At 34.4% G+C, this 27,047-nt stretch overlaps 2 protein-coding genes across 5 annotated transcripts in view; one reads left to right on the top strand and one right to left on the bottom strand.

Moving 5' to 3' along the window:
• Nucleotides 1–902: 902 nt before the first annotated feature.
• On the bottom strand, nt 903–14,781 carry LOC106614876 (venom protease). The gene is made up of 3 exons (XM_036360951.2): nt 14,152–14,781; nt 10,868–11,935; nt 903–1,943 (listed from the first exon to the last, which is right to left on the bottom strand). Exons 2-3 carry the CDS (start codon nt 11,365–11,367, stop codon nt 1,172–1,174), a joined length of 1,272 nt encoding a protein of 423 aa, XP_036216844.2. The 5' UTR covers nt 11,368–11,935; nt 14,152–14,781; the 3' UTR covers nt 903–1,171.
• Nucleotides 14,782–17,262: 2,481 nt separating this feature from the next.
• Nucleotides 17,263–27,047, top strand: part of ome (dipeptidyl peptidase 4 omega) — a 108,148-nt gene continuing 98,363 nt past the window's right edge. For 2 of the 4 annotated variants that reach the window (XM_070112188.1, XM_070112187.1), the window contains exon 1: nt 17,263–17,718. In XM_070112188.1, the coding sequence (XP_069968289.1) occupies nt 17,278–17,718 (441 nt within the window). In that variant the 5' untranslated portion in view covers nt 17,263–17,277. Of the gene's footprint in view, nt 17,719–20,059; nt 21,424–27,047 lie in introns of those variants that run through there. The other 2 variants (XM_036360912.2, XM_070112189.1) reach the window with 2 other exon arrangements.

The following is a 27,047-nucleotide window of genomic DNA, read 5'->3' as shown; positions in this document are numbered from 1 at the left end:
TTGTCACATGGCTCATTTAATTAATGATTTATAAATGGTTTTTGTTTTTTGTGTGTTTTAACATATACATAGTTTGTGCGTTTTTAATTACCTTTTTCCAATTTTCTATCTAGCTAACTATCTGATTGTCATCGTGCTCAATTATTGTAAATTCCATACAATCTAGTAATTTAGACATACATCTAAATAGCTAACAAACAGTGTAATGCATATATTATACATACATATATAAAGAGTGTGTCCGTGCAATAATGTGTGGCGCATTCGCTATTTACCTACATATGTATTTGTACATATTATATACATATATATTTCCACACCTTTGCTTTGACTTTGACTTTCGTTTTAATTTTACGTCACAAGTGGCACGAAGATGCTTTTCATTTGTATATACATATGTACGAAGTATAAATTTAACTCAAAAATATATTTAAAAATGCAATTATTCATACGTAACATATACATACAGTATATGTATGCTGAAACCAAATTTCAATAGAAACCCTCCTTTATTACACACGAAATAATGAGTAAAAAAGCGTTCGAATTGCCGTCGAATTTCTTCGCATGCTTCAGCTAATTATTAGCGTGTCGGTCTTTCACTGCAGTCAACTATGACATAAAACGATAACCCTATGGGAAAAACTACAAGTTCACGAATTTACAGAGCAGTAAACGTCAGACTAGTCAGAATAAGCACTTTCTGCTTCAGCCAATTTGTTCGTATTGTCAAAATTCTCTCGTTCTCTAAAGCTGGCTTACACAAATATAATTTTTGTATATGTATATAGTTACTGCAGAGTTTCCTACTAAACCTCATAAATCATATATAATATATTTTAAAATTAGATATACGAATTTCTCATTCCATCGAAAAAAGAATGACATTAGGCGCACAAAAATTTTTAATTTACTTTCACTATTTATTAATTTATATATGCCATAGACATTACATATAAGAATACAAAAAAATTATATTAATTTAGTACAAAATAATCGACTAATTTATAATCCCACACACAACTGATTTTGGCAGAACCAAAACCAGCCCAAGGAATATTATTTCCGCGCTTCGAAACCCCCTTAAAGTATTATCAAAATATAAATCCGTTAAACATAAAAAAACTTTTCACTGCACTCAGTACGAACCCGACCACTTCTGCTCGCCACTTTAATCGTCCTCATCGCAAAAGCAGCCATCTTTCGAATTCTCCATTATCCAGTCCAAATATTTGGTGACACGTGTATACACTCCCGGATAGTTGGGTCGTGCACAACCGTTACCCCACGACACAATACCAATCTGTTCGAAACGTTTATCGTCGGGACGCATACGCACTAGCGGCCCACCCGAGTCACCTTGACAAGAGTCACGCTCACCCACACCCGGATAACCGGCACACATCATATTCTTGGTGATCATCTTTTGTGTGTAATTCGTTTGTGCGACACAGTGTTCATTATCCAAAACGGGCACCTCCACCTCTTGCAGCAAGCATGATGGCTTACCATCCTCCTTCAACGTGCCCCAACCGGTCGCTATACCTTTGGTGCCAATGAAAAGATCATTGCGTTCGAAAGCGCGTGGCAAACAGATCGGTCGAATGAAGCTCGTAATCGGCACACGATCGTTAAGTCGTAGCAAAGCTATGTCATTATCGAAATTGGAAAAACTGAATTTCTGACTGAAGGCACGCAGCACGAAACGTGTTTCGGGTCGCTCTTTATCATTGCAACGATCGTGTTCGCCAAATGTCACTTTGATCATGAACCACATGAAACCTTTGACACAATGCGCTGCGGTGAGTACATAACGGTCATTGATAAGTGTGCCGCCGCAGTAGAAACGATTGAAGTAGCTGAGACGCGCCATCCATGGGTATTCGCTAACGCCGGCTGTCTGTCCGCCCACAATGCGTGATTCGTCGTTGCGTTCGCCACATCTGGAATGTGAGAGGAGAAGTTATTAAAGTAAGACGATATAAAATTTAAAACAGTAAAATATTCGTGAGGAACTGACTAAACGTTGTCATTGATTAAATGTACTATGGGTCACTCTACTCTGTAAATACGCGGTGAAGAGAATATATATCTGGTAGCAAACCATACTAGCAGACGTACACATACTTGCTTAAGATACGTCAGCCAAGAAAACGATCATGAAATACCCGACAGCCGAAAGTACAAGGGTTAGGAAGTCAGCTAAAAGAAAGTGAAAAGTATGTTTTTTAGGAGGATTCTTGTTCGTACAACTATAACGCAATTAGTAACCGTATTGATTTGTACTTTGGTCATCAATGATATCATCGACTTCAGAGCTTTTCAATTAAGCTTATAACAGTGATCTAGAAACTGATACTGGCCTTACCACAAAATTATAGATTATAAACCACATAAGCATACGTTGGTACTAGTCAAAGTATGGAGTCGTATACTACAGAGCATTGTGTTTCACTGTTTGAGGCGAAATACTGCAACAGACTCTGGCTTGTTTCGAAAGTTAATCGCTAAGTGTAAACCACTTGGAATTTTTCGGGGAAATACAGTTTAGATGATCTCACTTCTTGTTAACCAAACCAAATCGGTACAAAAAATTGTACTCACAGCTGCGATGGTCTTTGACCATATTGCAAACCACACAGAAAATTTCTACATACATTTCGTACCTTTCAAACACATATCTTCCTAAGCTGAGGTAGATAATATATTACTGTATAAGGGCACTCTTCAGATCACATGTACCTGTGACCTTTCTCTAAACCTGGCATATTATTTATTCAGTTGGATTAATCAATTGGTGGTTCTCAGCTGTTAACGCTTCATTTGATTTTACGCGTTGCTCATACGTTTCTAAACTTCTCCACTGATTAATAAGTTTTGACAACATTTTTTTTGGCGTTTTCTGAGATGAAAACTATAACAGATTTATATTAATCATTGTATACTGATTGCTAAACATGCATATAGCTTCCATTCTTTGATGAATAGGTAGGTAGGTAGGTAGGTAGAGTGACTATCTGTCAACGCACCTAGGCCTATAGGAGGCCCATCGTGATACCACCGGGACTAATATTCTCTCACTTTATTGTCTCCTCTCTGAACCAACCTGTGCATCTGATGAAGTACATTAGTATAAATAGTTTTACAAGTTACTTGTATATAAGCAACTTCCGATACGTCGTCAAGGAACCCTCGACCGATAGTTGGGAGTCTTTTCCTATATAGAGCCTTAAATTCGTATAGAAGATGTTTTATCGTCTCCTCTTCTTCTACTTAGTACTCCTATCAGAGTTCTTAAGTCATTCCTTTTGAATTTTAATAGTCGGTTTTTGCGGCTCATGCTCCATTCCTGCCACGTTTGTCTACTAGTTGAGCAAGTTAGTGATTGTCTCCACCGAGACTTAGCTAGATGTACAACATGTTTGCTAATTTAGTATTTACAAGTTCTCTCTTTGATGAATAAATAATATATTTTTTAATCAGTTATACAATCTAAAGATATTCCATTAGGTTAGTTTAGATTTGTATAAGCCTTAATCACTTAATTTCATAAAAATTAATTATTTTACTGCACTAAATGGTCTGCTTATAATTAAAAATTTCACTAAATTTCTCTAAAAACCGAAATGTGTAATAAAACCATTTTTTAAAGACAAGAAGTTGTCAACTGAGGCAATAAATACATATTATATATTTGTCTTTATGTACATAATGAATTAATTGCCACGAAACACTTGTTCTGCAATTAAGTGGCAAATTATGTTCCTCAAATACCGCTTTGCTATGTACAGTATGTAAGTGTCAGATTTATGCCGCAAAGCCACTTATGCACGCATTTAAGTGTGAAAACCACGCTAAAACCTTGCCCGAGGACAAAAGCCGCAATCGACGCATGCTGCCATATGTTCATAGCCTATTAACATAATTTGAAAGCAAATACACATTTATATGTATGCAACTGCGTGTGTGTGTGTGTGTAAGTGAAAATACGCCGTTGCAGAGATTCCTCAGCACAGGCAGAAAGTGAATTTCAAGCATTTAAATTGCTTATAGAATTAATTACAGCGCAACGTATTACGAGTACTACTAGTATACTAAGAGGAAGGGTATTTTTTCTTTTACGTTGTTTTACTTATTGTTGCTAAATGTTTAGAAAGAAATTTTGAGTATTTTTGAACTATGAAATTGTGATATCATTTTCACTTTAAACAATTGAGTTAATTCAACTAAACTAATAATTTCATCTCATCTCTTTGCCCGTTATTCTACACTTTATCAAAGCTGCTTTGTTGTTCACACTTTGACTCTTATACTATCTTTTATTGCATATATTAATAACAAGTTGTTGCGTCGAAATTGTTTTTGAAACTGGTTTCACGCGTTGGTTGTATCCATATTGCTGCGGCGCAACTTTCAAAACAAAAGCAACAAATTGAATTAATTATGTAAAGCAAAGAACTAAAACAAATAAGAATGTGCTAAGTTCGGGTGTAACCGCAAATTCTATACTCTCGCAATTTGCAAAATAAGAATTCTCACAGATTGACCAATTAAGATATAACGTCTAAAGTCAAGCGCATGTTTGAAAATGCGAAAATTAGGTATATGGCGACTAGTTAAACTTTTGACCTGCTTTCATTCAGAATACACTATTATTAGAAAAAGATTTTTTCTGATTTTCAATTAAGGTTTCTTATATATGGATCAATAGATGCAGAAGTTCGAAAATATTTATACTAGCGGAAGCATTGACCTGATTTTACCCATTTTGGGCACAAGCGCATGCTGTCATAACAAAAATATACTCCTCAAATTTTAAAACTAGATTTCACAGTTTGACCGATATGTTCAGTAAAAAAATCCGTCATATGCATTGGGTTTCACATAATTGGTGCGTGGGTCCTTGAAAAGTTATAGTTCGATTTCGGCAGTTTTTGAGCGCTAGATGAAATACTTGTACTTTAAGGGCATTGTTTGGGCAAAGTTTTAACTTATTTTAACATGTTTGATAACTTAAGTAATGTTTGATTTGTATACTGTAAAGTGAAAAAATCAGATGGAATTTAAAAATTTGTTGTATGGGAAGTAGGCGTGGTTGTCATCGGACCTCGCCCATTATTTTTGCAATATTTGCGTAAAATCAGGCACTAAATTTGATTGAAATCGGTAAAGTAGTTCCTGAGATATAGGATTTCACCTAAAAGTGGGCGGTGCCACGCCAATTGTCCAATTGTTATGCCAGCTTTTATTAAACTTTTCCATACCAACTTGGTTGTGAAATTTAATGCTTGTGTGTATATATTTATATATTCACAGATTTATCGCACTTTTATTCTAATAGTTTTCAACATAACACTTATATGGAGAGTGGGCATGGTTATTCACTGATATTACCCATTGTCACAGGGTACACAAGTTAAAGGGATTTTTTAAGAGTCAGTAAATTTAGTTGATATACGCTATCGTAGTTTTAGCGGTTTGGAAGATATGTTCATTAAACCATTTAGGGGCGGAGCCACGCCCACTTTGAAACAATTTTTTGTGCTTAGTTATGACACTTTATATATTTTAGCTTAACGCCTCTATACACATCCCTATAGCTATCTCGATAAGTTTTAGGTGTTACAAACAACCGTTAGGTGAACAAAACTATTATACTCTCTGTTGCAACATTTGCGAGAGTATAAAAAGTGTCAAAGAGTAAAAAATTAAGTAAATTAATTATCGAAAACGCATTTTGGGCTTTTCGGGCTTTTTTTTGTTTGTTCATTTACGCATCCCTTATTGAGCTTCTTGAAAAAAAACAATGTATTTTACATTTGAGCTTTTTGTTAGTCTTCATTTCACACCAAAGCATTTTCCTATGAAAAAATGCGATGGGAACCGGTTTACGTTTCATTTGGCTTTTTTTTTTTATAAAAATGAAAAATCAATAATTTACCGCTCTTTATGATGATGTCCAAAAGTTCCCTATATACATACATACGTACAGTTCTTTCGATGCAAGCGCAGTCAGCTAATGTTTTTTGTTGTATTTTTTACCTCAGCTTATTGATTGCTCTTCTTCTTTCATCGTTTACACTCCTTTGTATTGAAATGAGTGTATTCAGGAGCTTGCTTCGATCGTTTGTTTAAATGTCAATGAACTGGAAAAATGTTTGTATCTAAGTACTAGGCGTTCTCATTTAAATTTTTAGCTCACAGCTGTCCCACGCTATGAATGCTAGTTTTGGTGTAAACTCATTTAAGTCTGTATAACTAAAGAGAAAATTCTCACTACTTATATAACTCTTGGTGTTTTTAGTCAGCTGATTAGTTCTTTTACAAAGATTTGAAATTGGTATTGTACCAAGAATGTTAGAAGACAAGATTACGCCAAGTATTTAGCCTAACTTTTTTCGGTTTAGGTTGTGACAGTTGTGAACAAGAACTACAAAAACAAAATTGAACGATGACATCGTAAGCTATACAATTTTTTTTTTTTTTCGATGTTGCCTCCCCTCAGTCTATATGCGCTTATGACGTCACGATAGCGCAATCTTGTTTCTGTGATCTTTGGTATTGTACTAGGCTAATACGGGACTGGAGAAACATTTAAAATCGTAGCAAAAACTTTTGTAACAATGTTAAGTCAGACCTAATCTCAAAGTTGATTTTCTTTGAGTTCAATTTGATTTTTCAGTTTTAAGTTTAATTCCAAAAATGGCGTTTTGCATTGCAGTTGTAAGGTCTGCTAATTTAGCGGGCCTCAATCGTTTATGTTTTATGTAGAAATACTAGTTGGAAATATCTCTACTCCTTCATCTCAACTGTCCAGCTTTCACTTATCTTAAATTGAAAAATCTTGGATGTCATGGCGTTGGCAACTTGAGAGAATGCAAGCGACAAGATCAAGAAAGTTAGGAATGACTTAAAGATTTTCGTCTATAAAGGAGGGTCTATTGATCATAAGATATAAGTTTTTGCATCACAAGTAACCGGTAATTCAACAGCCCAAATGGTAATCTCCTAATCTACTAACCTTTAACCTAAACTCCTCTTCTATATAAGTTTAGGTTGCGATATAAAATATCTGACACGTATCCTCTTTATAAGATATCGGCGATTTAAGCTAGGGTATATCTGGACCGGAATCGGTAAACTAACTCTTTGGGATCTCAAACCATTAAGGAATATTAGAGGTTCCCACACCACAATTGTTTCAGTAATTTACAGTTTTACAGCAAATACTGCGAATAAACTGTTTGTTTCAGCTTTAACCTTCGAAAGCATTCTAGAAACGCTTATACCAATTCCTACCATTATCCAACGCGACAAATAAATCACAATTGCAAAATAAAATGTACGGAAACGCTCAAACAATGCAACACAAATCCACATCGCAATAAAAATCGAACATTTATGGAAAAATACAAACAACAAGAACATCAAAGTCGATTGCTTACGTAATACTTCAGCTGAATTGATGGATCCAGCGGATGAAGCCAACACTCGCTAGTCGATTATGGCTAAACGAGTTCAAGCTGCAGTTTCAGAAGACGCTGCGTCAGCAACGGCGGATCAACAAAGAATGCGCCGAGCAGCGTATAACTGCTATTGTTGTTGTTATGTATTTTATTGCTTTGGCATAAATAACTAAACGGCATGCATGCGTTGCAGAGCAACATTTGTGTCGTGTTGTCATTGGGCACAAACAAACAGCACAGAGGCATCTCAACTTGCCACATGCAACACGAAGCCTCGTGTGGCACTTGCGCAACATTCACAATATAAGGCACCACGCTGTTATGTGTGAAGAAAAACTATAAAGCTTAACAACAATAAACCAATAACACAATCACATTTGTATGTTTTTATGTGTGCGTTTGTGTGTGTAGTCCTGGTGTCGCAGACTATTTGCTTAGCCGATTGTCATTCTAATGCAATTCTGTGCGCTTTTTCTTTGGCAAACATTGCAAGCAGGAAGTGGAACTGCAGCTTTCGTCCAGGACGGTCGGCGCAAGTACGTGATGTGGGCAAATTAGTTTTTATCTTCGCACTTGTTGTGCTGCATAAATTATTCTTTTAACGAGCAAACAAAACACGACAAACATGTACGCGTAGCAATGCAACTGCCGCCACTGTAGGCTGTGGAAAAAACCGTAAGCCATGTAGAGAATTTCGAAAAGTAAATAGTTAGCTCATTTAGCTAAGTGAAAGACACTTTGTCATAAAATTCATTACAATTCCCTTTGAAGATTATTATGACACTTCCTAGTGTAAGAAGAAAGTTGTATAACCTATTTTAGGGTCATAAATATCGAGGTTAAGGGATGAACTAGTAATTTGGTTGTGGCTAGATAAGAGATACTTACAAATTTCTGAATGTGAAAATCATTATAGAAGCAAAAATTAGAATAGATCTCCAAATTGTTCAAACACGTCTGGAAGACGGTGCCATGTTCAAGCTTAGACATATGCTAGTTCGAAATTGAAGTTATGGAGCCCAAAAACTATGAACACTAAAATGAAATTGTGAAGAGCTAAGTGTCAAAATACTCTCAAAGCTTTAGTTATACTCAAATCATTATTCGTTTCCATAGAATCACTTCGAATCGGTTCGAAGCAGAACTATCTTCCAGAAACATCAAAAACGACTGCTTACTTGAAATTGACAGTATTCGATCATTAGCAAAAGCATAACATTGCATCATCAGGAAAACAAGTAAAATCATTCATAGAGAGTTTATAAACATTATCAACTGCTCTCTTTTTGTGTATGCAGTCGTGGTATTAAAACAACTACAAAATGTGGACGAAGATTTAATTTCTCCAAAACACGTAAACCTCTTCCAATCCTAGCAACTAAGACTCCATTTTCATTAATCAAACAACAAGTTTCGTATTCTAGAACTTTCGTTAGAAAACAACAAATTGATTAATGCTACAATAATATTAGAAGATAAATTTATTACTTTTTACGTGACGAAGGCCATAAAAAGGCAACTTAATCTGATCATAAAGAAGCATACAGTTTAGTCGCCTAAAAGTATGCTTTTGCAATGGTGTGTTATTGAATTAAGTAATAACGAGAAAAGAACTTTTTTGAAAAACAGGGAAAATAGAGTAATTTTAAAGTTCCGCAAGTACCTATATAAATACTAAGATTTGCTTGCCAGGACAGGGAAATTCATGAGCCTCAAAACAGTCAATATGACCACAGTGTTCTATAGGAGGACTACATATATATTGAGTAGAGATTAGGTTCTGATACCTAAATTTTCATAACTGGCTTGACATCAACAAAACATTCTAAAACAATATTATCTTTCTGGCTATCCAGGCGCCCCAAGAGCTGACAACTTTATAGAATTTGAATCCTTTTTTTTACTGTATTTAAAACGCATTTTTGAACCTCTAAAGGTGTGCACATTCTAGAAAACAATCTTAATAATTTTATTCACTTTTATGAGGCGAATATAGCACTAAGGTTCTCACAGTTATTCTTTAAAAAAAGAATCGCAAAGGTTGTACAAAATTAGTTTCAATATGCTTTAAGGGGGCTTTGTTGGCCCGAAAACCTTTTTTTTCCGCAATTTTTTTCTCGAAAAGTATAAAAATATGAAGCACAGTTGCCGAAAAAAGACGGGGAGGAAGCTACCGAACAATGGCGGAGGGTCGGCTGCGACTCGTGCTCATAGTGGAAGTCCTAGCGTGCGTAAATAAAAACTGAAAAAATATTTTCTTAATCCGTACACTTTTCCATATCCGAAATGCTTGAACGAAGGAAAAGCATTAAAAAAATGCAAAAATTATTAGCTTTAGAAAAAAAAATCGAGTTTGGATATTTTTTTGTTTCCAAAAGTTTCTTAAAAGGAAAAGTTTTCAATATTTTTGGTAAGGCCTAGTATTACGGATGCACAAACTCCTTATTAACATGTGACTTTCATGGCGATTACTCAATTTTGCGTGCTGTAGAACTTACACCAACTCGAAAAACGCGCTTACGCCAGCACGCGGCGGACCAGCGCGCTTGACCTCGCTCCACCAAACTTTCGTAATTAAACAGATTTCAGCTCGAAATTCTCAGAGCGTTTTCTCAAAACATGAATGTATCTGAATATATAAATAAAATAAAACGCGATTTTTTGAATCTCAGAAGCATAAAATATTTTTCAAAATGTGGTGAATGCTTCGTTAAAATTTCTCGCTACAAATTCACTTCTTCCACTTCCTTTAATAACGTTTTCCAGCAGAACCCAGTCGAATATATGGAAGTGGATCAGCAATTATAACTGTCAATTCCTAGCATACTTAACAGTTATACAACAATTTAACAATTTTTATTGACACACGTCATTAAGAAGTTATGTCAGAAATCCGCTTCCTGACAGCCAACGAGTAGTGTCTTTGCTTGAGCAATAAATAAGTGAATACGTATGTATATCGGAGCATGCACATCTGGACAATTGAGGTGTGCATTGGCATTTAAAACGCGTAACAGTTATATTGCATGTGCAACAGAGTGCTGCACTCAAAGTTGACAAAGACAAAGCTGTCGTGCAGCTGATTGCGTTCAGAATGATGATGATGCTGATAACTTGATGGTGACGATAATACAAAAATATGCAACAACAGCAGAACAAAATAGAAGACTTCCTGCAAGAAGCCAACATGAAGCAAGAGGCAAGCGTGAGTTGCCAATTTGCTAGCGTTGGGATAAATAAGTGTTGGCATGTCGCTTGTTTGGCTTGTCGGTTAACTTGTGCCATATATGCACTTACACATACATGCATGCATAAAATAATTCCGTTTAAATATATGCTGCTAAGTGTATTAATGACAGCACGTACGCGCACACACATACATAGCTATGGTATGTACATACCTGCAATTGCATGTTGTTGTTGTCGTCGTGTCATGCGCCGTCGCGGCGGCGGCTGTCGCCTGTGCGTTGTTCCGATTAAATATGCCAAACCAATTTCTGATGGGATTTAGCTTGCTGCTGGGAACTGCGACAGGTTTGACAGCGTCCACACGTTGTTGCCGCTGCTGCTGCTGCTGTTGCTGATAGTGTTTCTGCTGTTGTTTTGACGCTTGCTGCTGCGACTGCGGTTTCTGCGCTGCTATGGCCGACACATGCAGCTTCTTCGGCTGCTGCGCATGCTGTGTGTAGGCATGATATTTTCCGGGAATCACGATGGATCGGCCGACGGTGGGCGATGCGCCTGCTATTGCAACAACATCGAGTGGTGTTGTTTTGCCATTTTTTAAGGCTGCTGTCGTTGTGTCTATCGTTGTTGTTGCTGTTGTTGTGTCGTTCAACAGTAGGCAGGAAATTATTATTAGAATAAATTGCGATTGACGTAAGTGGCACATTTTGAGCATTTTGCTACATGCAACACATGCAGGGATGTGACGCGCACACACCGAAACTCAGTGGCACGTTTAGATGTGTATTTATGTATTAATGATTATGCAATTAGAAGTGTTTAGTTGCGTTTAAATGCACTTAATATGCGCAAGTGATGTGCTAAGCTGCTGGCTTATGTTATTATTGTTGTTGCTGCACTTGATATTTTTTTCAACTCGTTGGCAATGCTGTTGCAATGTTAATTTTGTTGTTTATGTAACTTTTTAAGTGTTTTCGTTGCAGTTTTTTCGCATTCTGCAATTTTGCTTCAAACGGTTTTCTTGTTATTATTGCCGCAGTTCGGCCTGTGTTGTATGCCACTAATTGTGGCAAGACATGCGAATAACTGTTGATTTGTATGCACTTCACAGCGCGCGAATTAGTTTATGCCTTATCTACTTGTTTCGCCGACTATGACTTTTAGTCAGTTAAATTACTAAAATATATTTTTACATTTTCAAATTAGATCGGTGCTTAACAGAATTACCGTTCTTTTATTATTATTAGTTTATAGTATATATATAGTATTATTATTATTCTGTGCTGAAAAAACCAATAATTTTTTTCATACGTGGCTTTTTAATTAATATCCGTACGAACTTTCTAACCATTATTGATGTATAATAGTTCGTTTTCATAAAGTTTACTCTATAAGTTCTTCTAAATCTATTCAATCTTTTTATAAAGAAATCAATCCTATCTAATTTTACTATTGGTTTTGCTGTAGCAGTTATGAAAGCCGTGTTTGGTAGCAGGTTAGCTAGCTATTTTCAACGACTTCATCTAATGGAAGTTCCAAAAAACATGCTGTTTCAACGAGCTTGAAATAAGAGGTTTAGTCAGTTCATATATATTTTCATATCCATATACGATTTCATAGCATTAATCAACCTATTGCTATCCTCATTCCTTATGAAAGTAAGCAGCTCCTTGTACGCGATTTATCTATTGTCAATAATTTAGTGATAGAGTTATAGCAAAAATAATAAAGATATTAGCTAGACGATATACTATTACACAAAGTTTGAAAATATGGTATTCTTTAGTGAGATTGACTAAATTGACTATTAGTCGAGTTGGAAAACACCCTTATCAAAAAAGTGTGTATGTGGATATGAAAAACCCTATTAATAGAGATTAATGACGGCTTAAGATTATAAAAACGTGGTTCTTCCTTAAATGTTTCCCAATTTTTCATTTCAAAAGAGAGTTTTATATCTAGCAACAGTTTTTTGCCTTATTTAAGAGCCGACCAGTAAAAATATCTGAGATTTTTAAAGTTTTGTATATGCCTTCAGGAACACTCAAGCAATTTGTGGCAACAATGCTCGCGACTTCACTAAAATATTGACAAATTATTAGCATTCCTAAGAACGATTCTACTATTAAAAAAAAATTAGAAGCCACTTAAGAGAGAAAGTAGCCGTAGAGGCCGAAAAAAGCTTTTTCGATATTTATTTTTGGGAAAATAAAAACGGTGCATATTATTTTACTAGCGAAGTGTTCTTTATTCTAGATAGACTAGGATCTTCGAAATTCGACCGTTAACCATGAAAATTAGACTTAAAAAAAAATTTTTTTTTTGGTCTTGAAATTTTTTTTGCATATCTAATGGTTTTTATGCTCTTACAAATAGCTGGATGTACAAAATGTGTTCATTACTCCTTCCGTAATCCTTTACGGCAATTTGAAAAGCATGTTTTCTAGAAAGCGCTATTTAAAATTAGCAGTTAAAGCTTTAAGATTAGATTCAGATAGATTTTTTTATTGAATAATTAAAGCCTTAAAGTAAATTAGAACTATAATATGCATAGACCTTAAACATAGAACTGAAATCTCCAATCTTTCAACTCAAAACAAAAAAGAACTTAAAAAAGGCAGTTGGTTCCACTTTTTAACTTCGCCGCTGCCTAAACTCTAACTGAAGCTGCATACATAGACTCTAAACATAGAATTCAAATCTCCATTCACTAAACACAAAACAAAAAGCTTAAGTCAACTTTTTAACTTCGCCGCTGCCTAAATTCTAACTAAAGCTGCGTTGATTGCATCAACCATTTTTCTTTTTATGTAATTCTTTACACAAAACATTTATTAAGCCCAATGAACTCCACTTTCTTGTTATGAGCGCTGCAAGCTATTATTTTTCAAATTGTTACCACCAGATTTTGTCTATTGGAAAAGCCTTTGTGACCAAACAAAACTATTTGCATATTGAGATTCTGTATTTGACTGTCATATATCACACGCTGCACTCACGAACAAATGAAGCGGCAGACTGACGACATAACGGTACTTTGTATAGACGCAATAATTTATTTAAATGTGAGTTTTACTGGCCTAAAACGTTTTTAAAACACCAAAATTATGTGCTGTGTGTGTAATTATTTGTATTAACCCAATTTCACAGATGATAGGAACAGAAAAAATAAATAAAAATAAAAAAACACGCAAAATGTGTCGTAGCGGGCAGATAAATCGAAGAGATAAAATAAAATATATTTTTTTTTTGGAATTTATGGTATTGTTGCTGTTTTATTGGCACACTTTTTAACAGTATAAGCGCGTGAGTTTTTTAAATACATAAGTTTTGTTTAAAAAAGTAAAATTAAAACACTGCTATTTATGGGCGAACACACACATGCGCATAAAAAAAATTTTATTTCGACAGGGCGTTAGTTTTTGTATTTTTTTTTTTTTTTTCTTGAAGCCACAAACAACCTTTTTTATTTTAATCACGTCGCTTTAAAACCACTTACGAAACACGCGCACCCTTTTACGCCTGCGCACGTTCACTGAAGGCGCGTTTACTGAAATATTTTACTTTACTTTTAGTATTCTGTTTTCAATATACATATAAATATATTTGTGTATTTCTTTGAGCTACAGCTGCTATCACCGGCACTACATTTCGCGCGAAAGTCTTAAAAGATACTGACTGTGGGGTTTGGTGTTCGATACGCCATGGCTGCGGCCGCGTGCGCTGCCAATGGCGCTTCCCATGTTAGCTGCTGCTGCTGCTGCTGCCATTGTTGTTGTTGCTGTTATTGTTGTTGTTACTGTTATTATTATTGGCAATGGCATTGCCGTCGACGCTGGCATTGTTGGCGACGTTTTTCCAATTCCGCACACATTGTTTTGTAATTGATCTGCAAAAGAGGCAAAACTGCAAGCGATCGACAAACCACAACTAACAAGCTCACCACACACGCACACCACCGCTCCCTACCAACTACAAGCAAATTTTTGCACTTGTTTCACGTACGATTAGCTACTGTCTTGGCCGTGGCTTTGAGATTCCGCAACTTTGCAGCACTTTCGTCTCCGCGCCAATAGCTTCTGCGCGCTCATCATCATCATCTGCATTACGAATATCAGCAGCGTCTGTGGCTGCGTCAACTTGTCTCCACATATGCACATATGCGAGCGCTTATTTATATATGGTCTCCTCGGCTGCCCATCAGCGCTTAGAACACTTTACACATGCGCATAAAAATGCGAGCGCTCAAAGAAAGTCTCTGTGACTCTTTCTTTGCTGCGTGTGCTTGCTTGCGTTCTCAGCTATTTATTTAGCTTTTAGTTATTTACTTTGTTAGTTATGTAGCCAGTCGCGTGGTTAGTTAGTTAGTTGGTCAGCCACAAATCTTTCGAGTCAAGTTTAGTTGAGTTAGCGGCTTGTTGGTTTGTTTGTTCGTGGCGCTGATTGCTGGCTTTCAATGTTGCTGCTTACATGCTGATACCTTATTGCTTTTGTTGTGTTGTTGTTCCTCAGCTGCTCTGATGGCATTGCAGACGTATGCGCACCTACACACGAGTCTGTTTGTATATTTCTCTGTGTAACATTGTCGCTTATGCGTCCAGCTTGTGTGGCTGGCATGCGGTGCAAATGGCCAGTTTATGCTAATAGGTTTTACGCTTGGCTGACGTTAGTCGAGCTAACAAAACAATGTTCTAATACACTGAGAGAAATTTTCAAACATTAATATGAATATTGAAGTTTTCTCGAGACCGAACTTGACATCAAATTCGGAAAAGGTAAACACAACTATCTTCTTTACTTTGAGATAAGAGATTCGTGTGAAGTTTGGTTCAAACATTTTTTACACCTATAAATCCAGTCTGCTTTTAACTACCCCAAATCAGTCTAGGCAAGGCAATGTTGTTTTTCAAATACCAAATATCCACCAAATTCATGGTCAAATGCTTAATTTGCTTGTATTTAAGTTTTTCGGATCATCTTATTAATGCGAGAGTTGAGGTCAGGTAAGGTGGCAGGTGTTAGGTGCCTTAGTTTAATCGTTCCAAACCTGTCTGCAATGATTAGCGTATACAGAGGTTTGGATAGACCGAGATATAAAACATTCGGCAAACTAATTATCCAATGAATAAAAAGTCTAAGTCGGCTAAGACTTGTGCGTTCTACGTTTACTTATTGTTAGAGCTAAACCACAAAAAAATTTTCCGAGAGTCATTTCTAGTTGAAGGTTCCACTATAGACGTTATGCATAAGTCAAAGATGCTTCCTATTTTCGAAAATGTCATTGACTCTGCCAAAGGAGACCTCAAACGCCATGTAAGCAGCAGAATATTTGATGGCTCGCAGCTTTATCGCTTTTCAGGCATTTTTGCGATATTCTTTCCCTTTGCACAGAGTGAAATTAAGCCAACTGGTTTGAGTTTTTGGATTGCCCTGCTTTTATATGGATATATTATGCTCTCTTTTGGCGAATGTGTGTATGTAAGCATACCTTCCTTCGTCAGTGAAAGGCTCACGAAGGTACTTGCCTACAAGTGTATGATAAATGCGATTTAATATTGTTGTTAATGGGCATATGTGTACCCACTCATTGGTTTGTGTATGGAAAGGTACGAGTCTGACAACTTTTGAATTTCCGAAGTTAAATTCAGTTTGCAATTCTTTACTTGAGCGACAGTGAAGAGCCGATAACGGACAGGTAACCTATAATATATATTTCTTGCAGAAAAGTTTGGAGCAACGAACTAATATTGCTCGTTTTGAAAGAAAAAAAATATTATTGTTTTCGTTAACATCTGCAGTGGTATTAAGGACAGTTCTGTAATAGACATTACATAGAGACACTTACAGAAGCAATACTACTCAAGCAAAATAACTGACAGATTTAGTAATCTTCTGCAAACCATAGCATGAAAGAGAAGAACCATGCACCGGTCTAACAAGAGTTTGAGTGCGCTTTACTTGAGGAAAACTATTTATAAATAAGGATCCCCAATAATATCTGAGGTGTTGTCGTCAAAAAAGCTTCATTATTACCCGAAAGTACCAACTGGTATCTTTTAAGGGTTAACTTTTTGTTGGGGATAGCTCACATATGAAATTTTAGATATATTTTCTTTATTCTATAATGATAATATAAATCTGATCATGCTTGAAATTTTTATTTTATTTTATGGCTTCGAAAGATAGAAAAAAGTCTCCCAGGCTGAAACTAACCAAACCTCGGTTTTACAACATAGATGTTGATATAAGTCCTGAGATCAAAAAAATAGGCGCTGTTGCTGAATTATTTTAATTTTTTAATCAAACAACAAAAAGTAAGCTGAGTCATATTTCTGCTGAAAATCTCTAAAAATTTATAATGAATGCCAAAAAGCTTCATTGAAATGTAATTAAAAAATATAATTTCGTTTCTCACTATGATTTAATCTAAAATCTTGTGTATATGTTTAAATAATAATATACTTTCTATATTTCTCATATTTCAGATCTCATTTAATCTCAAAAACATTCTCACCTAAGTAAATTAACAATTAAACAAGCACTCGAAAAAAATTAAACAACGAAGTTTCCTCGTTCAAGTGAAACGCGCAAGCTCCACGTACACTAATTGCAATTTGAAACAGTGATGAGTACCCGATTGGAGATACCGCACACACACGCCAGTTCTCGAGCAGATAAAGTGACAGCAGCAAAAAGCAGCAGCACGCAACAGCACACGCGACGACCAGGTGTCGGTGTGGCGCGCAATAAGCGAACACCAACAGCAAAAGCAGGTGGCAGTGCCGGTGGCGCTGGTGGTATACTCGGCACCTTTGGTCCACGCTTCAATCGCTTTCAGTCGGTTAACTACACCGCATTGCAACAAGGTGATCCCGAAGTAGGCGCGAGTGCCAACAATAAAAACAACAATAACTATCTGAGCATCAGTGTGAGCGGCAGCAGTAGTGAGGAGGATCTCTTTCCGACGCGCAGCAGCAGTGCGTCGCCGCCTAAAAGGAAAGTGCGCAGAAAAATGGGACGCCGCGGCGGTTATTCGATGCGTGATGCCTTCGATGAGGGACGGTCGGTAAGTGCAGAGAATTCGCTATTGTTAAAAAAAATTTGTTGGTGCGCCTGGCGCTTAAGTGAGCATTGCGTATGCAAGACACATTTGCTGTGTGCTTTACATTTGTTTTGCATAAAATTTGGAATTCAGTTCGGTATAAAAAGCACAAAACTGCAAATAATTGAAATACTTTCGATTAAATACAAATGTATATGTATGTAAATAATGTAGGAGATTTCGAAAGTGAATTTAAATTTTTGCGAATCTGTTTTACTGCTATATAGTTTCATTAAATTGTATTGAAACACCTCACTCCTCATTTTTATGTACTTAAAAGCTTGCAAGCGCGTAATATATCAATGTTCGGAATTTAAATTATTCCTGTAATTGCTTGGACCTTACGTAGATGAATTATTGTAAATGTTTGTAATTGAATTTATATTCCAAACACGCGAGCTAGAAATTTGTTACATCACGCTATTTACTACATATATTTTATACTTCGAAATTTGAAACATCAAGATCTTAATTTTGAAATTTGCTTATTCAAGAGCATAATTTAGTCTGTAATTTAAACAAAAATCTAGTTTATTTTCCCAAACTTCTCGCTGTTCAGATTGGAGCAGTCCCTTGATCTTCGTGAATCACTCTCAGCAGTTTTTTAAGTCAAATGATTTCTCTCTCTCGTTTTCTTTATAAATATTACCAAAAATTACCATTTCGATTCGTTTTTAAATTATAGTTGATCTGAAAGAGCCACAATTATGCCATTGGAACGCATCCAAAGATTTGGTTTTTTTTTTATTCAAACAATCCATTTTCTTTGTAGATGGAGCCTAGTATGCTTTGTTCCTGCTTTCTTTTTTCAGACCCGATTGTGTTAAGAGTCGCAGAGATTATTCTCTAAGCTTTGCATTATGCTGAGTGAAACTGAATATTTCATGCAAATGCATCTTAATTTGGTTTGTTCTATTATCCACATTATTCTAAGTGAACTGGAGCTTCGTTCAGTTTCTGAAAGTGCATAAGAGATTATGACCAAAAACTAATTTTTCCCTTGTGTTTGGTTGACCAAACTCAAGTATTATAGATTCGCATGCTAGTGCTAATTTGTAGTTCCAGATGATACTAACTTTTTCCACACTTGATTTTTCTAATGTAGAGAAATATTTCTATTTTCGCTTGTAGCAACAGTCAGTACCAACTGGAACTTTTACCTTGCTACCGGAGGATAAAATTAACTAAAGATTTGGTCGTGATTATATTTCTTTAACATAGAAATAAATCAGAACTTGCATAATAAAATTACAAAGCTCTCATAATGCGTTGCAAAATTCAAACGCGGAATGACGCTTTATAAAATAGTCGTGCTCTCTTTTATATATATCCAGTATAAAACTATTATAAATATCTCTACCTTATCAAAATAAAAACCATTTCATTTTAAAAATATTTAGAAGGTAATTAAAGGGTTATCCAGTTATCTTCAGCTCCACTGTATACAATTCCTGTCAATCAGCTGTTTCAGAGCTTTCAAGCGTAAACAGAAAAGCTTTGCGCTACACACAGAGCAAAATTCAAAAGCGGCAACTACGAGAGCAGCTCCACCAGAGAATGTTGATAAAATTTATTATATTCATTAACATTCTCTGGCTCCACAGCGCTGTTAACGCGCTCTCCGGCTATTTGCACGCGTGTGTTGAGCAGCACACCACCTGTTACACGCACAGCTATGCACAACGCTCGCTGCACTCATGCCAAGCGCGCGCTGTCCCTCCACACGTTACGTCACGGTTGAAGCACGCATCTCCGCTCGTGCGCTTTTCGCCGCATTTTTAACGCTGTTTCCGTGTTTTGCTCAACCGGTACGTAAACGAGCACACGCGAAGCAGCGAGAAAAGTGAAAATGCCGACCAATAAACTGAAATTGTATGTGTGAGCGCAGGGAGACATAATAACGGCAGCGAAGTCGAATTGCTTTTGCTAGAGACCATGCAAGCGGGTGTAACACTGTGAACATTGGCATTTTTCTGCATAACGCTTTGTGCCTGACTTTCGCCATTAACTGTTGGTTGGCGTATTTATTGCTTCACTACTTGGCTGCCTCTTTTTGCCTTTGGCCGCCTCTCCGCACACCTTCTCATTTGTGTACTACAAGTATTCGCTAGGTTTTTGTTTTGTTATTGCGCGCGCGAGGCGAACATGTGCCTGTGTGTGTGCCTGTGTGTGTGCCTGTGTGCGTGCCTGTGTGCGTGCATGTGTGTTGGTGGGGCCATGATTTTGGCACTTACACGACAGACTCCAGCCAGTCGTCAGCCAAATCCGGTCGTCTATGCCGTATGCTGGTGGTGGCGTTGACTTCGATTTGCACTGTACGTTTCAGTCTAAGCAAAATCTTCGCCAGCGACGGTCGCTTTCTGCTCGTCTATCCCTTGGTTCGGTCGTCGATACGAAATCACAGTAGCTGGGTGCGCGCGCGTTGTGACAACGAAGAAACCATACTTTCTTTCCGATTAGGCGATTTTACTTTATTTATTTAAAATTATTTTTATTATTTTTCGATTTGGTGAAATGTCACAGTGACTAAACATTTGCTAATTTGTGGTTACTAAATGCTTTTCTACCAACGACTGGGACGTCCCTTTTTGTGAGCAAAATATGTTATGTATTTGTCTTGTGACTTTTTGTTTTTCTGCTAATTTTTTGGTCGCTAAAATAACACGAAATTCGTGAAAGTGAAAACATTTGTGCACATATTGTTTTTGTAAAAGTTTACTTCGTACAATTTTTACTGTCGTTGCAACGGTAACTCCAAAGTATAGTCTCTTTTCGCTAAATATAAATTGAATTCAAAGTGTTTGGAACCCAAGTCAAATGCTTAGAAAAGGTGCCAAATTTTCAAATTGAGGAATAAAAAAATAAAAAAATTAAAAAAAAAAATAATTACTAAAAATCAAATAGATTGCTTCAAGGGTGTAAGTTTAAAGTTCAAGGGTTCATTTACCTTAAGCAAAAAGTGCTAGAAATTCCAGTGAACTGCACTTTTCCAACAAGCGTTTGTTTTTGTATTGCACCGCTTTAACAGTGCTTTATTTTCGCCATGCATTTTGTTGTTGCCAAAATTCTTACGGCTTAGCGCTTGAAAAAAGTCCAGTTCTTCGTTGACACACACACACACAATTGCAAGTTACACACCGCTTGGACTTAGCCGCCACTCTGTCCAGCGCTGCTCAATACCCAATAAAAAATCAGTGTGTACAGCGCTTGTCGCAATATTGGACACACTAGCCGCTAGAGCGTGGAAAATGCTGTGCTATCGCCGCAATTAGCATTGTAGTGCAGCACGTGTGAACAACAATAACAACAATTGCAGTCGTACCAGCAGCGCAGCTAGGCATAGCAGCTCCAAATACGCCGACAACGAAACGAAACTCCAACTCTAGCCTATAAACTGCCTGCAGCGCCCAACTGCCAGCAACAGCGCTGTATTGAACGATTGCGTGCGTTGACTTTGCGACCATTTCCTTGCTTACTTCAAACAAAATACCAGTATTTTGGTGAAATCACCTCCTCCGCTTCGCTAATGTGCCTGTGAACGTCGGCGTACGCTACGTCAAAGAGTGCCGCCTGTATTGAAAGCGTAGCAGATTTGTTTTCTGCATCAACACACCGACTGCGTCTACTAAGTTATGATCTGCGAAGGCATGTCTTCGCCCGCAACGAATGGTGAGTTCAGCGATATTTATGAGTTTGCATATTTGCGGTGCCTTTTCGCCACTCAAAGGACAGTGATTTTTGCGTCATTAATTTTTTTTCTAAATAAATTTTTTTTTTAATGAAGTGTACATTGAAAGTGTTGTTCGGAGGTAAATTTATGGGTAGGCCTAGACGAATATAGACTTGGCCATTTTTTCGCAAAATTCTTAATTTTTGCTCAATTTCACGTTATATATTTTTTTTTCGTTAGGTGTTTGGAAAAAAATGAGAACGAATTCACATAAACTCATATTGTTGTTTTTTAATATCGTAGCTTTTTATATACTTTATTTTATAATTCAAAAAAAAATTATACTTTGTTGGTCAGAAATAAAAATAAAAATCAAAATAAAGCGAATTTTTGGAAAATATTTATTTTTGGTTTAAAAACAATATTATTCATAATAATTACATGCAGCAGAGAAATTTTTCGAAATTTGAAATTGTTTTCATTTATCCAGAATTTACTACGATTTTGAGAACTTTTTTTCAATTTTTTTTAGTAAATAGACTAGGCTAGTAATTTTTGAAAACAAAGAAATTCGTAGTAGATTGAAACTCATCGGAAACGAAAGAGATATAAAATAGCAAAGATTAAGGGAAAATAATTTACGGTCGTTTTGTGGTCGGGAAAGGAAGAGTAGTGGCGGTGCTGAATTTTTAAAAGGTTAGAATAGTTTATCTCGATTTCAGGCAAAACTAGTTATATGGCAATGGTTTAGGTAATAAAAAGATCTATAACTTTTGTATATAGACTTTTTTCACATAACCCCAAAATATATGTGAACAATTTAAATAACCAAGTTTTTGGTTTTTTATTTTTATCTTCTATAAAAAATTTCACATAACCTGAAAATGTATGGGAAAAATTCAAATAACCAAGTTTTTTCATTCATTTTATGCATTTCATTTATTCATTTAAAACATTAAGCAGAAAACCTTATTTCGACTTAAAATTGAAAAAACCCTCTAATTTTCAATAAAAAATTTTCAAATAACAATTAAAATTTTTTTTTTAAGTCAGTAGGCTTTAATGGTCTAAAGCAGTGTATTTTGTATAACCTCAAAAAAAGCTTAATTTTAGTTTTACAGATTTTGAAAACAAAGTTTTTGCTAATATATTGCGAGAAAAAGGTAGCTAAGTTAATATATAATATTTTTACTGCCTTTTAAAAATTATCTTAAAATATTCGCTGCTTGTAAAAATAGAAAAAATCTCAAATAATTCAGAAAATATTGCTTTTTTTTTTTTTTTAATTTATTCAGAGTGATTATATTTTACATACATAAGCGAAACAATACCGTTTTCACAACCGATAATTAATGCAGAAATGTGAAAATATACAAAGATATATATAATATATCTTTCCTGGCTTGTCTTAGCGAACAATATTATATTATCCACTGTAATAATAGTATTTCCTTTAACTACGATTGGAGCGTAGGACTTTTGTGATAAGAAAATGTAAAAAACTGCAAATAAGGTTTAGTAAAATAAGCTGGCGTACATTTTAGAAAAGTGAAATGCAAAAATTATTTTTAGTGTATATATAACAGCAAGCACAAATTCGGTAACCAAATATGGTGGCGCTGCATAGCCAAAAAGCGGCGCGCCTTTCACCAAAAGAATTTAACTAAGTACGCTATATGTGCTCTGTATGCACAAGCATGCCAACCTACCAGCGTTCGCCTGCCACTTTTGATTTATGATTTGTTTTGATTGTCAGCTTAATTCCGATTTCTAATACTTTTTTTCTTGCTTTGTCGCTCGTTTTTCACCCACTATCTGATTTATTACACGCTCAAATGCCGAAACCACGTAATTTCACTTCCGTATGCATTATGAGCGCTACAAATTTTGTGACTTTTGCATGTTTATTATGATTTTTACTTTTTTTTTTGCTTAGGATAATTTTTGTTTAATTATTTTTTTTTTTAACTTTAAAGCTGAAAGTATTCAGCTAACTGAGCAGCTATAACATCTTAATCAACGCAATTGATCTATAAGAAAATATATACAAAAAGTAATACATATACCTAATCAGATATTTCCGTAACTCTTTTGCGCCAGCCAAAACCAGTTCTTACTAATGCCAATTTCATTATACCCTCTGCAGTGTAGATTAAGTTTGCCACGAACTTTTTAACACCCAGAAGGAAAATTTACAAACAATAAACAAATTTTTTTTTTTTTTTTTAATTTTAAAAATTGTCTTCAATGATATTTTTTTAAAAAAAAATTTAATAATATTACATTAATCAAGTATATTATTCAGTATAAGTTAGATAAATTTATATATAAATTTTTTTTTTATTTCCTACAATTAAATTTGTAAATCACAAATTAAAAAAAAAATTAAAAAGTAAGAAAATTTTTAAAATTTTTTTTCATTGATATTTCACCAAAAAAAAGAAACTTAAACATTTTTTTTTTAAGTTTTGATATTTAACTTTTTTTTCAGCTTTTAATTGTTTTTTTTTTGGTTTTTAATATTATCCGTTAAGTTGTACTATATATAAATGAATAAGATCTCAAAAAATAAATATTATGAAGTTATGAAGAATTTTTCAAATACGTAATTTTCTCAATTTTCTTTTTTGTTTAATAAAATTTTAAAATTATGATTTAATTTATATTGTTTTTATTTTTTATTATTTTATGTACTTATATTATTAAAATAAATGTTATCAGCTCCAATTTATTATACTCCTAAATATTTTTTAAATAAACATAATTTTTTTTGATTTCTTATACTTCAAAATTTTTTGCTAAATTCCTAAATATTTTTTAAATAAACATAATTTTTATTATACTTCAAAATTTTTGTTAAGAAATTTTAATTTCTTTTTTTAATTCTATCCACTAAAACATATTTTTTCCCTGTGTAGTTATGCACACTTTCTCTAAATCTGTATATAATCACATAAAAAATAAATAAAAAGCAAGAAAGTTTCAAAATGCATCGTAATCTCAATTTTTTAATAAAATTTTGATATCTTTTTATAACTTTTGTTTTTGTTTTTTATTATTTAAATATTTTTATTATAAAAATTAATTTTTCTAATTCAGTATGTTTTTTAAAAACCATAAAAATTACATAAAATCTATAAGATTTCTGAACAGATTTCTGATTTTTTTTTTATCTTTTTGATGAGTGTTTTTTTTTTTATCAAAGCAATATATTTAAAGCATATATGTTAAATTTGCACTATTCGAAACCCGTTTCGTTTAAGATAAACTCGTTACGTGTTACCCACTACCAAACAACAACAACACCTACTGACCGTGAATCTGTTTCTCGAATGCAATTCTAAATTATGCAGCTAAAAATTGCCACAAACAACTACAACAACCAACTATAAAGTAATCAAAAATGCATGCCGAAATAAATTTCTTTGATGTTCTTGCTAATTGCTTTATAAATTTAAAGAATAGGCGGCTTAAGCAAAGAAGAGTGCGTTTCAAAAAAAAAGCACAATTATTTTTGTTGTTGTTACCGCAAACAGCAAATAATAGTTGCCAAAACAAAAATTATTATATATATACTTTTTCGCAGTTGTTTTGGTAAATTTTATGGCGAGCAGCACTTTTAAGTGTCCACTTCATGCGAAACAAGCGCCCAAAGCGATAATAAAAATTAATTGTGTAGCAACAACAACAACGATAGAAAAAATCTGAAATTAAAGTTAAGTGAGCTTAAACCGGAGGATTGCGTCAAAACTATTAAAAAGGAAGTAGTGAAAAAAAATTTAAGCGATGACGAGAATTGTAAATAGACATAATAATAAAAATAAACGCACAAAAATCACTGTCCATAATATTTTTTATAATAATAGTTTTTTGAACCACTTGATTGTATTTATACGAGATATATTTAAGATTATTTAGAAATTGATTTAAAAGTACGCCGAAAACACGCCGCTCAACGCCAAATTTGTAAAACTCAAGTGCCACACTTGTATGCAGTGACTTTAAAGGGGATTTTACCAGTAATAGAAATTATAAATAAAAAGAAGCGAAATTTCGCAGAGACTTAAGAAAAAGCCAAGCAACGAAACTCACAAATTCAGCTGGAAGTTTTTGTAACCGCTTAGGCGCTGAGGCACTTAATAAAGAGTATTTGATTATCATAATGCTGGTTCCTAAAATAGGTAACGTTCAATTAATGATGCTAAATATGTATATTGGGGGACTTAACTGTGTTATTTGCGAGCTTGAATACATTATTTCTAAAAATATAAATTCGAACTGATTTTCCTACAAATTATGTGAGAAAGAAAAATCGGTTAAAAATACTGAAAATTAATTATTTTGGAAAAAATATTTTTTCTCTAATTTTTAAGCAATTTATTTAAAAATAAATGCAATTCAATTAAGTGTTTTAAATAAATTGAACTAAATTTACTTAAATTGAGTCAATTAAACTTTGAGTTGCATCAATTTTATTCAACCGACCGTGTGACTACATTACTAACAGCTTAAGTATGCATAGTAGAAATATCGTACGAGCAAAAATAGAGTTACCAGCAACTGAAGGCCAACTGCAAATTGCTCTTCACAGCATAACAACAAACTAAATTTTTTTCGGATTTTTCCAGCTCCTTTATTTTATTTATTTTTTGATGATTCATTTTTGATTTTCATTAAAAACACGATTTTCTTCTGCTTTGAATAAACTTTCCAGCGTTACATTTTCACTTTTAAGTCAATGCATTGTAAATTGTTTGTCGAAACCCCATGCTCCAGTGAGAGTTACAAGAATTGATGATGATGATAGTCAATTAAAAACTAATTGCGTATTTTGCTAATTGCTCTTATGTATGGTAAATCGTAAATAAGAGAAATTCACTTAATTGCACAATTAGTATAACAATTAAATCAATTAAATTTTAATTACTTCACATAATTTTACTAAATTTACCTCAATTTAATTTAGTGTAGCTTAATTGAAATTAGCCATCCACTTCTTTCAATTAAAAAATCAAAGAAAAAAAACATTTAACAAAATTAATTTTTCTGTAATATTTTCAGTTTTTATACAAAATTATATTTATTTTTCTTTCCAATTCAAAATTAATTTCTCTTTATTTTTGATATTTTGACCTTTTGATATTTGTCTGTCCAGCTCTTTTCCAAATTTTTTATTATTAACATTTTTTATAACAGCTGTATCTAATTATACATTCAGCGTGAAATTATTACCGTCTTGCGTTGAATAGATCTCATCAAAGTCAGCATCACGCTTTTCAATATTTTCTTTGCTACTACTCATTTATACAACCTCTGCTGATAACAAAATGTCGTTTCATATTTTATGTCAATTTGCTTACTATTGTTGCCGAAGTTCTAGTAAATAAGTTTATTTCACTTCAAACTTTGTTACAGTGCCTCAAAATATTCAGCACAACAAAATGCTGCAATAAATGCTAAGCTTTTTAAGCTGAGTACATAGGGAAGTGATTGATTGAAATTTTCACATCTGAGTTGAAATATATACAGTTTTAGTATCACTCTAATATTAATATTTTACTACTCTATACCTATAGAATCAGCTTATCAGGCTTAATGAAGTCTGTAGTTAATAAATTTCCAA

This window comes from Bactrocera oleae, chromosome 6, assembly GCF_042242935.1.
Source record: "Bactrocera oleae isolate idBacOlea1 chromosome 6, idBacOlea1, whole genome shotgun sequence".
In the NCBI taxonomy this organism is placed as follows: domain Eukaryota; kingdom Metazoa; phylum Arthropoda; class Insecta; order Diptera; family Tephritidae; genus Bactrocera; species Bactrocera oleae.
This window is presented reverse-complemented; position numbering and strand designations above follow the sequence as displayed.